Here is a 14,624-nt window from a genome sequence, read left to right on the forward strand (position 1 = left end):
GAATTTCAATCGGCTTCTCGTCGAACAGTGAGAGCGACAGTCCTGTCCCCCTTCCTCTCCCTCTTCCTCAATTCCCCTCCCCGTTGTCCTTTTCGAACACGGGCCCTCCTAAGCCGGTGTGCCGCAGCACAATGGTTTCTCCCTTCTGTTGGGGCTGCCTCACACGGCTTCGTTCGACGCCTCGAGCCATCCTACCTCCGTCCGTGGCAGCCCCCCGAGCCACGGCCGCCTTCCACACGTCAACGGTCCGCTATGCGCAGCCGACAAAGAAGAAGAACAGTCTTGATGGTCCGCCCAAGTATCGTCAGGCCAAGTCCGCCAAGATGAAGAAGAAGAAGCCCGTCGACAGACCGCGTCCGCCTCCCGTCGGCGAACGCAAAGCGCTGCGCAAACGCATCGTGCTCAGCAACCCCAATGCTCTGGAGGTTGAGGGCATGCAGGATCTCTCGGCGGAGACGATGGTTGACGCGCGTCTGCGCGGCTCTGTCCTCGGCCTGCCTATCCCCATGATTGCTCAATTGAGGGCCGTCCAGGCTTTCAAGCCCAAGCAGGGTTGGTCGATATTCCGCCGGCCTGGAACAGTCGTCAGACGGGAAACGCTGGAACTGGGAAGGTTGATTGACGGGATCTCGTCTGAGGGCGGTGACAAGGGCAAGGCCGTGAAGAAAATCATCACCGGTGGAAGAGCCACTGGAAAGACCGTCCATCTGCTGCAAGCTATGGCTATGGCTTTCACCAAGAAGTGGGTTGTCTTCACGGTCCCTGAAAGTAAGTCTCTACCTTTTGATTCTGGGGTTGTTCTGGCGCAGGAAGATCGCTGACCGTCTATTAAGCCCAGGAACTGATCACTGCGCATACTGGTTACGCTCCCCTTTCCGACGAAAACCCGCACCTCTATGTGCAGAATGACGCCACTGCTGCCTTGCTCTCCCGCACCGTGACGGCTAACGAGGAGGTCCTGAAGGGCCTCCAGGTCTCTCAACAGCACCCTGCTCTCAAGTCTTCCGTCAAGCCCGGCATGACTCTTGACAACCTTGCCCGACTTGGTATCCAGGATCCCGCCGTCGCCTGGACAGTCTTCCAGGCGCTGTGGGCCGAGCTCACGGCCACTGCACCGGCTTCCGGCTTCGAGAAGAACTTCAAGTCCCGCCCGCCAATGCTGGTGACGGTGGATGGTCTGGCCCACTGGATGCAAAACACGGAGTACAAGAGCGCTGAGTTCGAGCCCATCCACGCCCACGACCTGGTTTTCGTGAAGCACTTCCTTTCTCTTCTCAAGCCCGGTTCTGGCAAGTCCTCGCTTCCTAACGGCGGTCTCCTGCTGTATTCCACCTCGGCCTCCAACAACCCCTCCATCTACAGCTTCGAGGTCGCCCTCAAGCAAGTGGCAGCCCGCCAGGCCGGCGTGAAGCCTTCCGCTGCGGAGTTCCCCAAGGCTGACCCTTACAGCCGTGCCGACCAGCGGGTTATTGACGCGTTCGACTCCCCGAAGCCGTCCGTCGCCAAGGAAGGCTCCCTCGAACTCCAAACTCTCGGCGGTCTTACCCGCGAGGAGGCTCGCGGCTTCCTGGAGTATTTCGCTCGCAGCGGTCTTCTCCAGGAGAACGTCAATGACGAGTGGGTTGGTGAGAAGTGGAGCTTGGCCGGCGGAGGTGTGATCGGTGAACTTGAGAAGTTGGGCAGAAGACTCCGGGTGGTTGCTTAGAGGGCAGATATCCCTGATATCTGCTAGACATGATTGCTTAAGAGGCTTTCATCACATTTCTCACTTATTTGGCATGTACCATTTTTTTTTCCTGGGTCTGGTTCCCTCCACTTGCTGCGCTATTGGAGACCGGGCTTGCAGAATCTTGTACTTTAGTATCAAGTTGTTAGGTTTGTTTGTCTGTATGCATATAATGGAATTCGAAAAGATATATATTGACTATACGATAACTAGCTGGTTGTAGAAAGCAATATCATAATAAAAGCAGACTGTTGAAGACAGGCAAACGCAGTAAAATGAGCTCTTTCACCGACCCCAGGCATTGCCTTGCTTTCTCGCACGTAGGTTGTAAGGACGTTTACTTGGACTTGAACCCCTCGTATGTGACATATTTTGATTAGGGGCCTTCTTGCCACGTGGTAGCTTTTTTCTTTTGAGGCCTTCTTGCCCATCGTCGGGGTCGTGCAACTTGGGCTTAGAATTTCCTGACTGGTGTTTCTTACAGAAGCATGGGCGTCCCAGGGTCCGCCTAAGCACTGATTCCATCTCATTCTCCCGATGAAGATATGGGATGCATATCTCTTCGCCTTCTTCTATATCTTCCGTAGCCCACACGAAAACCCGACTGGGAGTCGTCTGGCCGAATCCCCAGGTAGCATTGTGCGCGTCCCACCAGGCGTGATTGAACATGCTGAATGCAGAGAAGAGATATAGAGATCGAAATGTGGGGTCGTACTCGGAGAAATCTTCGCCATTTTTCGCCATGCAGTCCTGGACTCTGGGGCTAGGAGATCCTTCTCCTTAAGGGTATGAAGCGGCGCTCTTGCATATTCATCTCCCGGTATCACACTCGCAAACAGTTTCTTGAGGACAACCTGGATTGTTCAGGTAACGAAAGCAAGATCGCTAAATATATCAACCCCCAAGGACCATTAGAATGTCGAACGGGGCCTGGATATTGGTCGTGAAGGTGAATGGGAAATACTGCGATTCCCAGTCATTGTAGATTTCCAGCATGATGAACTCGTCAAGCTCGTGGAGCATAAGGGTCGGGTCGTCTTTTTGAGCCCGCCGCAGAGGCGTCGTGTCAAAGATATCTCACAGGATGAGGCTCAGAAACGTGCCGTGGTTCTCGCTTGAGTGGGAATAGTGAGTCTGAGGGCCTTCGTCGAGGACTTTCTGTCGCATGGCATCGTGCAACCAGCGCCAGTCCTTCCCGCAGGCTTTATAATGATAACAATCGCGAGCAATCTCAGCGCAGGTTGAGCTCTGTCTCTTGTGGGTAAAAGTAGATAGGGACTTGTGTCTCCACGCATGGACATCCCTCCAGATGCTCCTCAGGCAACTTGTTTGCAGCTTGGTGGATGTACTTTTCGCAGAGTTCTTCCGAGATCGTTCGCCCACAGTTGTCGCATCTGAGCTTCTGAGCTTCTACAAGTTCTTGGGTATCCGTCAATCTTCTGGGGATGAGTTGTCCTCTCATGGAAGGATCCGAGGCGAAAATGAGCTCGTTCTTTTTGATGGGCTGGGTTGCAAACATCCCTAACATCTCACAAGTTCGAAGTCCGGAGATCAGTCGTATGCCCACCTCGCATTTTCTTCTCGGGAAATCCAACGGCGAGGTTTGTGTTGATGAATTCCAGGAATTTCTGATTGTATCTGTTCTTGCCTTCTGCGTCGTACGGATACCTCTTCTCACCGGGAGAAGCACCGGTCGTTTCTCATGGAAAAAAACATCATCGCATTGTCGACCTTTAGCATATCCTGAAATTGGGTCTTGGTCTATCATCCACTCTTGTAGCTACAAGGAACTATTATCCTGTCCTGTTATATTGAACTTCGCAATGCAGGTCCTCTCCATTGCGTCAGCGTCGTCCCAACATTGAAGAGCGAAAAGGCTCAGCATGATGATGTTGAAGGCAGCCATTCGAACGTTGGAATGAAACGAATGACCCCATTTTCACGCAAGAGTTGCGCTTCAGGAGAGGGCCCGCTTTCGCTAGGGATTGAAAAAATATGCTCCCGGACCGCTGTACGAGGCCCTTCGTTCAGTTCACGGCCACAGGGTCGCAAAGTGCCTCGCAGATGAGGAGAGCCCGGTAGGCATCCCCCAGGGCAAGATCAAAGAACGATCTATAATAACAATAGGCTCTGCTCAGCCAATACCCCGGGTTATAAGGACTTAATTTGATAGCACTGGTATACATGTCCAGGGTGTTCAGTCCCTCTGTCGGCGTGAACCTGATCGCGTGCTGCTTATCGTGTTCGTCCCAGTCGATGCTCCAATGTGACAGGTTATTCCGTGGTAGGAACCGATGACGTTCCTCGTCGTATAGGCGTTCTACCAGGTCTTGTCGTCTTCCGTGAGTATCTAGGCCGTGTTTTGCAAGCTCTCTCTGAAGCTGTTTCACGGTCCAGTGCGAGCCATCTCGAAGGCTCTTTCCGTTTACGCACACATCTTCGCCTCGGGGGTCGTCAGGCCCAAAGACCTCATCGTAGGTCCATCTTTTCTCGTTTAATGTCTCGTCCGTGGTACGAAATAGCGGTCCGAGGGATACATCGGGGTCGGTTAAGTGCTCGTACACGGCCCTGGCTAGGGCATGCTCCGGCTGGTCATCGTTAAGGAAAGAATGGCCTCGCTTTTGGATCTCTTCATTTAGTTCGGATTCTGCGAGGGACCAGAAACGATATGCCAGCCCTGAATCCGCTGAGGTTACATACGGCGCCCAGTTTATTTCGAAGACAATGTGCCGTCTAGAAGGAAAATAGGGTGAGTCAGAATCATCATCATATGGATAGCTTGACTCCATGGCTAAATATAGCGTACTGTGTGGCCGATCGATGGTATGGAATTGGCAGCATTGGGTAGAATGGGATGAGCGTTCTTTTAGCTCGAGTACGGGAACTGAGGGCTGGTATATTCACCATAGTCGCCTGTGATTTTCAAAGGAGTTCTGTAACAAAGCAAGTCTATTATTATCGCCATGAACCGTGGTAGAACGACACTACACTAGTAATAGTGATGGGATGGTGAGAGTTCGGATGCCGAGTCCCAAGACAAAGATGAAGGCAACCCTCTTTAATTACATAAGTTTGGTCACATTGTCCTGGAGTTGGCAAATGTGAAGCTATTGTGGGGGTATACAAGGGTGGTACCTGGGATCGTTCCCGGTGGGGAACTTCACCAACCCACGGGATTCTCCTCCCCGAGGCACTTTCTTATCGCACAGCCTACTTTTCTCCCGTCATTCTGCATTTCTTCCCCTCAAACTATCAGTCACGTCAGGCAGACTTTCTCCTGCGCTGGTTGGGAAGAGGTCTCAGTCAGCAAGCCTTTTTGGCGGTCTCCATTCAGTCCATCGTCTGATCCGCTGACCTTGCCTCGTGTTTGCTGTCCCCTTCTCCTTTTCTGTATATCCCCGCGCCGCTCCTCTCCCTCGGTAGGTAACCCCCCAGATTCGACCGCTCGCTTCTCTAACAAGCAAATAAACCAGTCATGTATGGATCGCATCAATATTCGACGCCGCCTGGTCAAACCTCCGCGCCTCCCCAGCCAGAATGGCGTCTTCCCACCTCTACGCAACCGCAGTCGTCATGGCGGCCCAGCACCGTATCTCCGCCTCCGCCTCCCAACCCTGCAACATCAGCGCCTTCTTACAACCTAAATACCTACGGACCTATGACTAGTCCCCCTCCAGGACCTAGTATTAGCCCCAGCGTGTCGCCGATTCCTGGTTTCTCGCCAGCTGTCGATACAACCTCGTGGGGAGTCAGATACAACTATCAGCAACAGCCGTTGCATCATACTCACTCCCCACCGCCGCCGCCACTTCCTGTAAGTTTTCACTGACATTGTAAACTCACGCTGTTGATCCATCTGACCATCTTGACAGCCTCGTCCCTCAAGCACAACGGGACAGTCTCTTCCCAACGCGCAACCACCAGCGACAAATCCGCTCGAAGCTCATCAGTCTCTAGCGACTGCCCCAGGATATGGACCTCCTCCACCTGCCCCTGTACAACACCAACAATGGATAGCAAATGCTCCCTACGCAACTCAACATCCTGTCAGCTCTATCCCGCAACCTCCGCCGCCTCCGCCTCCGCCACTCCCACCAGGGTACGGCAGCGCAGTATCGCACCCTGTCACCCAACCGTTGCAGCAAGTTCCACCTCCCAGCTATTCTGCAGCTATACCCAGCCAGCCTGTCGGTATGCAGAATACTATACCTCCGCAGAGTAATCAATATCCGCCTACAACCAGTTTGTCTCCCCCACCCTCGGAGCAGCCCTCAACGTCCGTCGCAAGCGAAACATTACCCACAACTGCTCCGCCTGTTCCTCCCAAGATGAGCCCCCTTGTGGTCGCAACTGGTGCATCGGCTTTGGGGTCTGGTGGTCCTTCTGACTGGGAGCATCTATCTCCTGTTCCGGGAGATATTGACGATGTTGCCGTCTTTGAATCTCGCCAAGACACTGCTCATTCACGGACTTATTCTGAACTCCCAACAAGCGCACCTTTAGCTCCGTCGGATACCACCTCGGTCAGCCCGCCTACAATATCTACGCCGCTCTCTAATGTCTCACCCCAGACGCAGCATGCATCCGTGCAGAATAACGCAGCGCCTTTTGACCAGTTCAAGCAATCTCCAGTCAGCCCGAGCACTTCCCAAGGATACCAAGAACAGCCGCCTCCAGCGAGAGTAAATACTACGGAGTCCATATATAGCACTGCTTCTGGTACTGGGACTTCGGAAAGTATTGACAAAGTTATCGAGGCTTGGAAGCATCCTGTTTCGAAATCCACTGCTGATCAAGCTGCCGACCCCTCTGTCCCGGGATCGAAGCCTTCAACTCCATTAGAAGGGCCGAGCCCCTTGGACATATCCAAACAAAAGTGGGACACTGCAACAGAACAGAAGGGCGATGCCTCGAACGAAGACACATCCAAGTCCGAAAATGCCACCGGGAACTCCGGAAATGCAAAGTCTCAGGCCAAGCCGGACCCTTTTGAAGACCTAGACCCTTGGTCAAAGTCCTCGCTGGAACGTTATATTGCCATGCTGCGGAAGGAAGCCGTGGCTGACTCTGACGAGGAGCGCTATAAAATATTCACGGCTTTCATGTCCAAGGAAACGAAACTACGTGAGATATTGTACAATGTTGATCACGATCCAAAGAGCAGCGAGCCTCCCACTGGACGACCAGCATCGGCCCAAGAATCGCCGCAAACTCAGGACAAGGATACAGAGAAGATTGATTCCCCGGTAGATTCTGGATTAATACCCGTGGAAACAGAGGGCTATTTTGGGACAGACATGCCTGACGAAAGCGCGGATGGGAGATATAGCCCGGGTGGCCGACCTATTCTTCCCAGGCTGCATACACCCGTTAGTGCGATAGGTTTGCAAAGATCTGCCTCTCTCGCCGTGGGTCCCAGGCACAGTCAGGGACTTTCGGGCCAGGCTCAAATGTCGCGGCCGACTTCCGTACCACCCACAATGAATGACGCCATGCGTAAACAAAGCTTGACTCCTCTGACGACCAATCCTCCCCACGCTATCTATACACCTTTCCGTTATGCAGAAGGCCCACAGCGGGGCTCCGACAACCTTATATTTGACCGCCCTGCATATCAAGCCTACTCAGCCCTACGACAAGCTTCTGCAGAAAGCGGTCGGATGATGTCTAAAACGCCAGCTCCGGAATCTGCTGAACGGCCAGCTTCAGCAGCTCCATCGACTGCGCAGGATGAGAACGACGAGACCTTTGTTGGGCTTATCCGGGAAAAGAGTGTTGCCTATCGGAACAGGTCTTCGCGGCGTATCTCGTCTCCTCCCCCTCCTTTGCCAGCGTCCCTTCGGCAGGGGAAACCGGGGTCTGTTGATGACCTGCGCTCCATGGTCTCCTCTCCTTTAGCCAAGCAGTCGGAAAGCTCGTGGCACGTCACCACCAAACAAGACCTGGAGAAATACTCGAATGACTTTGCTTATATCCGAGAGGCCGGGAATTCTTGGGAGTTGGCGAACAAAACCCAACGGGAAAATCTTGACAAGGAGCGCATGCGACGCCAGGAGGAGTCTGAGGAGCATATCGATGCGCTGTTCAACGAGAAGGAGATTGGTTATGCTGATATCAACGTCCTGGAAGAAGAATTCCGCCAGTCGGAAGCCCGTGTGCAGCTCAACGAAGAAAGGACTGAGATCGACGATTTCATACAGAAGGTCTTTAAGCCGCTTGAAACTCGTCTGACGGAAGAAATATCCGCCCTCCAAAAACTTTACGAATCAGCGCTCAGTCAGCTCAATCATGAAAACAGTAGGATCAAGGATTCAGAGCGGGACAAATACAATCTGTCGCATACGATGAGAATAGTGAACGACATATACCGACGGCTGGAGATGCGCTATCACAAACGCCTCCAGATTGCATTGGACCTCGAACGTCGGAGAAAGAAAGCTGAGCGCCGGCCACTCGTTTTCATGGGCGACTCCGCAGCTCTGAAACGGGTGGACACTGACTTCGATCAGATGGAGAAGCAGAATATCTTACGAGCTGCCAGGGATCGTGATGAGAGGGCCAATCGACTGATGGACGCTTTCGACGAGGCAATCATCCACGGTTTGGGCGAGAACCAGAGTCTCCTCGATGAAGTTTTAGCAAAGGTCTCGAACATTGATCTGGCGGCGATTCGCTCCTCCGGTATGGGAGACTCGGAAGTTGAGCAGATGTTCAAATCGGTCCAATACTCTGTGGACTCCCTTCGCCAAGACTCTGAGACCATCTTGCGCTATTTTGGTCTCGCAGACGCGGCGCTCAACGAAGCCGACTACCAGGTCTCCGTCGCGGAGGCTCGATGCTCCGGTGCTGACGTCGACGTGTTCCGTCGGCTGGAGGAGGAGAAAAAGAAGGAGGATAGTAAGATCCAGAATGATCTCAAATCCAAGATCGCCAGCGTGCGCGCAGGACCGGCTAAGATCATGACTGCTATGAACGATCTTCTGAAATGTCTGGGCAAGGAACCCATATTCGAGGAACCTGCCCCAATAGAGCCTCTTCCTACCGCTGGAGCACTTCCTCCTGGTCCTCGGCCTCTGACTGCTAATATTGCGTCCCGGATGTCGGAGGAGGACCCGGAACATCAGGAGCGACTTCGAAAGGCGTTGGAGAACGCCAAGAAGAGAAATGCTGCGCGAGCGAATCCCGCGCTGCAGGGTTAGACGGTGATCTCTTAGTACACATTATACCCTGGTTGTATTGCATTTGATCACGATTTGACGAATTTCCTTATCTATACCCTTTTCTTTGAGATGTACCTTAGATGTTGTATTTCCGAGCTAGGTTACGTTCAATATAATATAAGGGTCCTTCATTTTACGGAATGAACACGTTGAGGGTTGTAGTCTGCGATGACGGGAGTTGGGATTTGTATTCAGTCCACTTGAGGTCTTCCGCTGGGATCTACAGCCCCCAAACCTTACATACTTCAATGCAAGCTCGGTATTTTCCATGTCTTAGGCGCATAATTATCCTGAAAGTTAGAAAGACACCACCAATTCTATCTCCCAATCTCTTTTCGTGATCTGTATTTGTACGATTGTGCAAATTGTGCTCAGATATCCTAGGAGCCGCAGATGCCGTTGCAGCTGGAATCCGCCTTACAGGCGGCACACGACTTGCGCCACCTAAAAAGACCGCAGTCAGTCATTTTATGATCTGGATGTGAGCCCCTCCCACCCGAAATCAACTTCATCGACTCATTTCTGACGTTACTGGTTAGAAACTCACTCTGGCCTCCTTCCGCAAGTCCACTTGGGCCCATCTGCGGCAACGGAAGAGACTATCTGGGGAACCGGCCTCAGCCGATCTTGCTGTGACCGTTCTCCTTGCTGGACTACTAGCCAGAATATGGCCAATTCTGAACACAGCACAGAGAGAAACTAGTGAAAAATACTATTTGTCCTTCTCTTTGCTAGGCTCAGGACTCTTAAAGATCCCAGAAGGGCGAGAGAGCTTAACCCATGGCCTACCGGTTGCAACCGATACGAAGCCCTCTATGCCATTTTCGTATTTCCTGCCGTTGCCACTCGACTCATCTTACGGCAAACACGATAGGATACATCCCGCCATAGGACCTAGGGTCAAACCAAATGGACATGTCTCGTGGTAGCGGCAACTCCTGTGCCAACAGCTCAGCGAACGGGCGCCTCCCGTCCATGCCTTGCCGGTTCAACCGCGTTCTCTAACAGGGTAAAGCCGAAAGTACGCATCCGTAACACTGCTTTCGTTGCCTCTCTCCTACATCCACACTCCTAAGCATTTGGAGTTCGGGACATGTTTGTCTGAATCCTGTCCACTCGCTTGAGCGGTATAATTGGCTATGATCCAATGCACAGAGCGCTCCTGCGGAGGATTTCCAGGCGTTTTAGTGAGATGGATAAACTTCGGCCATCCATTCCCTTTTACCCCCGTCGCCCCTAGAAGCAACACTCGGGTTATGTGCCATAGACTCGCTTTTCATGGCTTATCTGCCTGTGCCTGCATCTCCTTGCTCTTCTGACCCAATCCAGAGCGATATAGCTACATAGTATTGGCTCCAATACGACAGCGGACTGTGGAAGAACACCAGGTCACCTTGAAATTGCATCCTCAGGTGTGGGTGAAGCCTCGAGACGGCTGCTTTCGTCATGCGGCACCTCCTCTAAGGCCACTGACGATGAGACTCCGGGCAGAAATCTTGTAATTCGACGTGAAGATGTTCCTTTGAGCCCATTATTGGGTGGAATCCGGTGAGTCGGGCCCAGCCTGGGCCAGAGTACCCGCTTCCACCCGTTGATCACGGCAAAACTCTATACATACCGGATTGGGAGTTGCACAACCATTTTCTACTTCGACTACGCAGGTTTCTGGAAACCCTAGGCTCGCGGTTCCTCGTCCATATAACCTCCTCCCCCCATGTCTGCCCCTACAAGACAGTTTCGCAAGCTCTCTATAGCCGAAGGGACGCCCCAAACGCCATCCCAAGCCGAGGGAACACCCCACACACACGGCGGAAGTGGCTTCATGGACACAGCCAGCGACGACAATGAGCCCGAAGAAGGTGACTCCCGTCAGTCCCTGGTCATCCAAGGGAATTCGGGCATTTCCTATGACCTCGCTGGCCTGGATCCCGACAGCGAGGCCAGAGCCCTTGTCGGGTTGACCAGCGAGTTCGAGGTGATCAGTTGCACCACAACAGAGACGGGCTACGACTTCCAGCTTCTTGAGCGTCCTCGCGTTCACCTCGATCCGAATGCCTACACCTGCACCTGTTCTACGTTTACGAGCCGGCCCGAAGTGGCCTGTCACCACATTTTTGTGAGTCCCGCTGGTTTTCCCCCCACTCCCGACCACAGACGACGGCGTGTGCTGATTTTTTGTCTCAGTGGCTCCTCGACCAGCTGCACGGCTGTCTTGACCCTCAACAACCCCCCTCAGAAGTGGCCCTGTCCAGCGATGGCCGGTCGCTCGGCTTGGTGCACATCGAAGGCCTCCTCGAAGGTAACTTGGAGACGGTGGCCGACCAGTTGAACTGGCAGTATGCCCGCTCCGAAGCGGAGGGGGGCATGAGCCGCCCCCAGAACGTGCGAGACATCATGTCGGCCTACAGCGCGGCGGTGCTCCCCGAGGAGTTCCGTCTCGACCTCGTGGAGGACGGGAGCCAGCCGCGCACCCCTGAGCAGTGTGTGGTGCAGGGCGATTTCGAAGCCACCATGTTCCGACTCGCCGTCCACGACGATGCCGTCTACTCGAGTCTGTGCAAGGCAATGCCCCCCGGGGCGCGGGCGGCAATCTATTTCGACAAGGTGCAGGAGAGGACGCGGCGGCTGCTGGCGGATTTCGATCGGTACTGCCAGACAGGACAGCGTGTGGAGGAAGCCCCGATGGACGTCCGGAGGGTGCTCGGCGAGCTGCAGCGAAATGTGAGTCGGATCCAACAGAACATCGTTGCGCGCGCGCCGCACGGTATGGAGGGCGCGGCGAAGGCGCTGATTACCCTGCTCGAAGACGTGTGCAATCGCAACAAGGACGCGCTGGATGGGAACCAATGGGGGGGGGTCTCTTTTCAGGGAGAGGACGAGGATCAACGCAACCTGTACCATGAGCTGGTCGGGACGGCCGATGAGACGGGGGAGTTTTTCATTCTCGACGCTCTTGACTGTCTAGGGGGATCGGATCTGCACCAATTCCTGGGGAGGCTGCAGGCGATTCTCCGCAGGAACGAGGTGAATCGAGCGCCGAAGGCTTACATCCTCAAGCTCAGTTCGTTGATCCGTCAGGCTGAGACACAGTCGACGAGTTCGGGACAAAAGCGACGGGCAACCGTTTCGTCAGAAGGGCACAGGAAACGAGGCCGTTGAGAAGAATTACCCTCTGGATATGGGCAATTCTTGTCTCAACAGAGACAGACACCCTGCGTGCCAGCCAGTATGAGAGATCTTCCCCCGGGATTCCATGATAGATGCCAGGTGGATGAAACCTGGCCTATACGCCCAATCCCAAGTTGAGCTGGCATGGAGTGACATTCCAGATATGCATACCTCAGAGCACGGGCGTTCTCACAGGCCGTTTGCCACTGTTTTTAGCGCATGCATGGCCCCAGGTGCATGGTGACACAAGACCCATTCCAGTCCCAGGATTCTTGGGAAACTTAAATGGATTGCCCGGAATGTCTCCCCTCCCAACTCTATCGCTAATACTTCTCCATCGTTCATTCCTGCTGTCCCAGTACCATGGTTTGCCCTGCTCTGATGGGGAAACGCAAGCCGAAGCTCACGTCACTATCGTCTGACATTCCTGAGCCTGTGTCTGGTTATTGGCTGACGGAGCGGCAATATGAGTTCAGGCCCTTCTGTGTCATTTTGCCGCGCGTTTACTGGACAGTGCTCAATAATTTGCTTTCAAGGCCGGACTTGGGAAAGCCGTCTCACCACGGTTCAGCACTGTTGTGACTGGTGGCGACCCAAGAGATCTGCGGAGAGTTGGTCCTGGTGACGTCGGGTTACTACATCAGGTATCTGGCGGGATATTCCCAGGGACTACATGAGAATATGATCTCAATCGACGCCATCAGTCTGCAAACCGTGCTGGGGCTTCTTTGATGTTGAAGCGGAAGGCAGATGTCCTGTCGGAAATGTTTTCCGTGCTGGCGGAGAAAATACCATTATCTCACCGAGATGTTATGTAGAGGAGCAAAACATGCTACGATATGAATCCATCTCATTCTTATTTCGTCCTGACACCTCCGCATTTTATCTTATAGCGACTACGTTTTACCTTTCAATCTAGTATTCTTAATCACTGTCACTTTGAGTAGATCCAACAAAACCACTTTCTTCGCTCTCGCTGCCAACGCTGCCAACGTCGCGGCCATTATCACTACCGTCATCGCTGTCATCAAATCCCTGCTCTTGACCCGGCCAACGACGGTGCTCTTCCTTGAGGGCCTGCCTGATCTTCTCTGCGCTTTTGATCGCAAAACACATTGCGGTCAACGTAGGGTTTGACGTGTTCTATCCAGGAATAACGTTCAATCCACTCAAGAAGAGAGCTCTAAACCCCCACACCCGAGACTTTTTGTTTCAGTAAGAGGTATCACGGTTGTTGCCTATCTTCGTAGCACCACACACGTGCAAAGCCAGACCAGGGGTAAGGAACTACGGCTTCGAGCCCCGGGGGTAAATGCCCAGGGTGGAGGCGACATCCTCCAAGTCCTGCATCATCTTGTGGGATGCCGCCCGATCATTTTCGGAGAAGGTGACATTCATCGTGGGTTGAGAGACTCCATACCCATCCGTGCATTTTCCCTAAAAGGTGACACTGTTTCGAAGGGTAGACACCGTACGCAGGTATAATGTCCCAGAGACTACATGAATATCCGTTTGTCTTATTTGCTTGTGGGAGCATTAGGAGCTTTAGCAGGGGCGACAATCTGCAGGCTAGAGTCTTTCAATGCTCTCTACCAGTTCCCCAGCTGAGTATAGATGGGAGGTAGCTTCAACACTAGCGAGAGGACCGACCGACTTTATCCTCTAGAAACTCAACTACTACATTTCTGAAGTCCCGTCTCAGTTCTTTTTTTACTCTGCCAGTAGAACTTGATATAAAAGCGCATCATTCACAACTGTCGGCGATATGTTCAGTGATAGACGCTTTAAGGTCAGAGGGTACGAAGTCTCCGCCGTAAAAGGCTCACCAATAAAAGTCCATTGGCGGCAGGAATACTTCTACTTACATCTAGTTATACGACATAGTTAGAGATAATGTCATAGGAAATAGATACCTTTATTATTGACATTGTGCGTGATTTGTCAAGAAATGTCAACCGAGCTTAGGGAAGTCCAGGATCAGCAGTCTTGTCCATTACTATTCGATTAATTGAACTTATGTCATATGCAGTCTTGCGCTAAGTCAGTGAAACTTCTCATCAGACCTTAACGATTTCTAGCTCAGGCACTACGAACTCAAATAGTAAGCTGGCGAGAGAATCTAACCGCTAGTAGTATAGCTAAGTCGATTAAGGCACCCCATCCTAGGTTAGCCTTATGGCGCGTGGCACCTTTGGTCGCTAAATTATAAGTACTGGTCTGTCAGTCACTTAAAGGATCGTTTTCGTGAATCTTCGGCTGTAAACTAGGCACAGTAACTCACATATCCTTCCATAATGTCACGCGAAATCGACAAACTGCCTGAACCAGAGGATAGGAGGAAGAAGAAACTTATTATTGCCAGTTGTAGCAGGTTAGTATTATGCATCCCTCCCTCCTGGTGTTTATTCATCCATTCACAGTATCACAGAACAGGGACCCTAAGTCTCTATTTCGCCGTTAAAGCCTTAGGCTACCACCCCTACCACTTCGCAGAAATGGTTATGAATTGT

At 52.7% G+C, this 14,624-nt stretch overlaps 4 protein-coding genes across 4 annotated transcripts; 3 read left to right on the top strand and 1 right to left on the bottom strand.

The window, feature by feature from the left end:
* The first annotated feature begins 27 nt into the window (after window positions 1-27).
* BDV59DRAFT_178032 (mitochondrial 37S ribosomal protein mS29) lies at window positions 28-1,918 on the top strand. The gene is made up of 2 exons (XM_073689703.1): window positions 28-768; window positions 834-1,918. Exons 1-2 carry the CDS (start codon window positions 132-134, stop codon window positions 1,703-1,705), a joined length of 1,509 nt encoding a protein of 502 aa, XP_073548085.1. The 5' UTR covers window positions 28-131; the 3' UTR covers window positions 1,706-1,918.
* A 1,835-nt stretch (window positions 1,919-3,753) lies between these two features.
* BDV59DRAFT_201907 (uncharacterized protein) lies at window positions 3,754-4,515 on the bottom strand (the record flags this gene model as incomplete). Its single annotated transcript, XM_073693916.1, has 1 exon — window positions 3,754-4,515. The coding sequence occupies one exon, from the start codon at window positions 4,513-4,515 to the stop codon at window positions 3,754-3,756; it is 762 nt and encodes a 253-aa protein (XP_073548086.1).
* Window positions 4,516-5,201: 686 nt separating this feature from the next.
* BDV59DRAFT_201908 (uncharacterized protein) lies at window positions 5,202-8,925 on the top strand (the record flags this gene model as incomplete). The annotated part of the gene is made up of 2 exons (XM_073693917.1): window positions 5,202-5,540; window positions 5,599-8,925. The coding sequence occupies 2 exons, from the start codon at window positions 5,202-5,204 to the stop codon at window positions 8,923-8,925; spliced, it is 3,666 nt and encodes a 1,221-aa protein (XP_073548087.1).
* Window positions 8,926-10,455: 1,530 nt separating this feature from the next.
* BDV59DRAFT_207815 (uncharacterized protein) lies at window positions 10,456-12,155 on the top strand. Its single transcript, XM_073695073.1, has 2 exons — window positions 10,456-11,062; window positions 11,131-12,155. The coding sequence occupies exons 1-2, from the start codon at window positions 10,661-10,663 to the stop codon at window positions 12,103-12,105; spliced, it is 1,377 nt and encodes a 458-aa protein (XP_073548088.1). The 5' UTR covers window positions 10,456-10,660; the 3' UTR covers window positions 12,106-12,155.
* The last annotated feature ends 2,469 nt before the right edge of the window (window positions 12,156-14,624 follow it).

This window comes from Aspergillus ambiguus (assembly GCF_047715705.1).
Source record: "Aspergillus ambiguus strain CBS 117.58 unplaced genomic scaffold BDV59scaffold_15, whole genome shotgun sequence".
NCBI classification, from domain to species: Eukaryota; Fungi; Ascomycota; class Eurotiomycetes; order Eurotiales; family Aspergillaceae; genus Aspergillus; species Aspergillus ambiguus.

What these genes read in the sequence shown, in the direction of transcription:
- BDV59DRAFT_178032 (XM_073689703.1), top strand. Translation starts at nt 132, where the DNA reads ATGGTTTCTCCCTTCTGTTGGGGCTGCCTCACACGGCTTCGTTCGACG. An exon ending in TGTCTTCACGGTCCCTGAAA is followed by an intron (nt 769 to 833) that starts GTAAGTCTCTAC and finishes CCGTCTATTAAG; the next exon opens with CCCAGGAACTGATCACTGCG.
- BDV59DRAFT_207815 (XM_073695073.1), top strand. Translation starts at nt 10,661, where the DNA reads ATGTCTGCCCCTACAAGACAGTTTCGCAAGCTCTCTATAGCCGAAGGG. An exon ending in TGGCCTGTCACCACATTTTT is followed by an intron (nt 11,063 to 11,130) that starts GTGAGTCCCGCT and finishes TTTTTGTCTCAG; the next exon opens with TGGCTCCTCGACCAGCTGCA.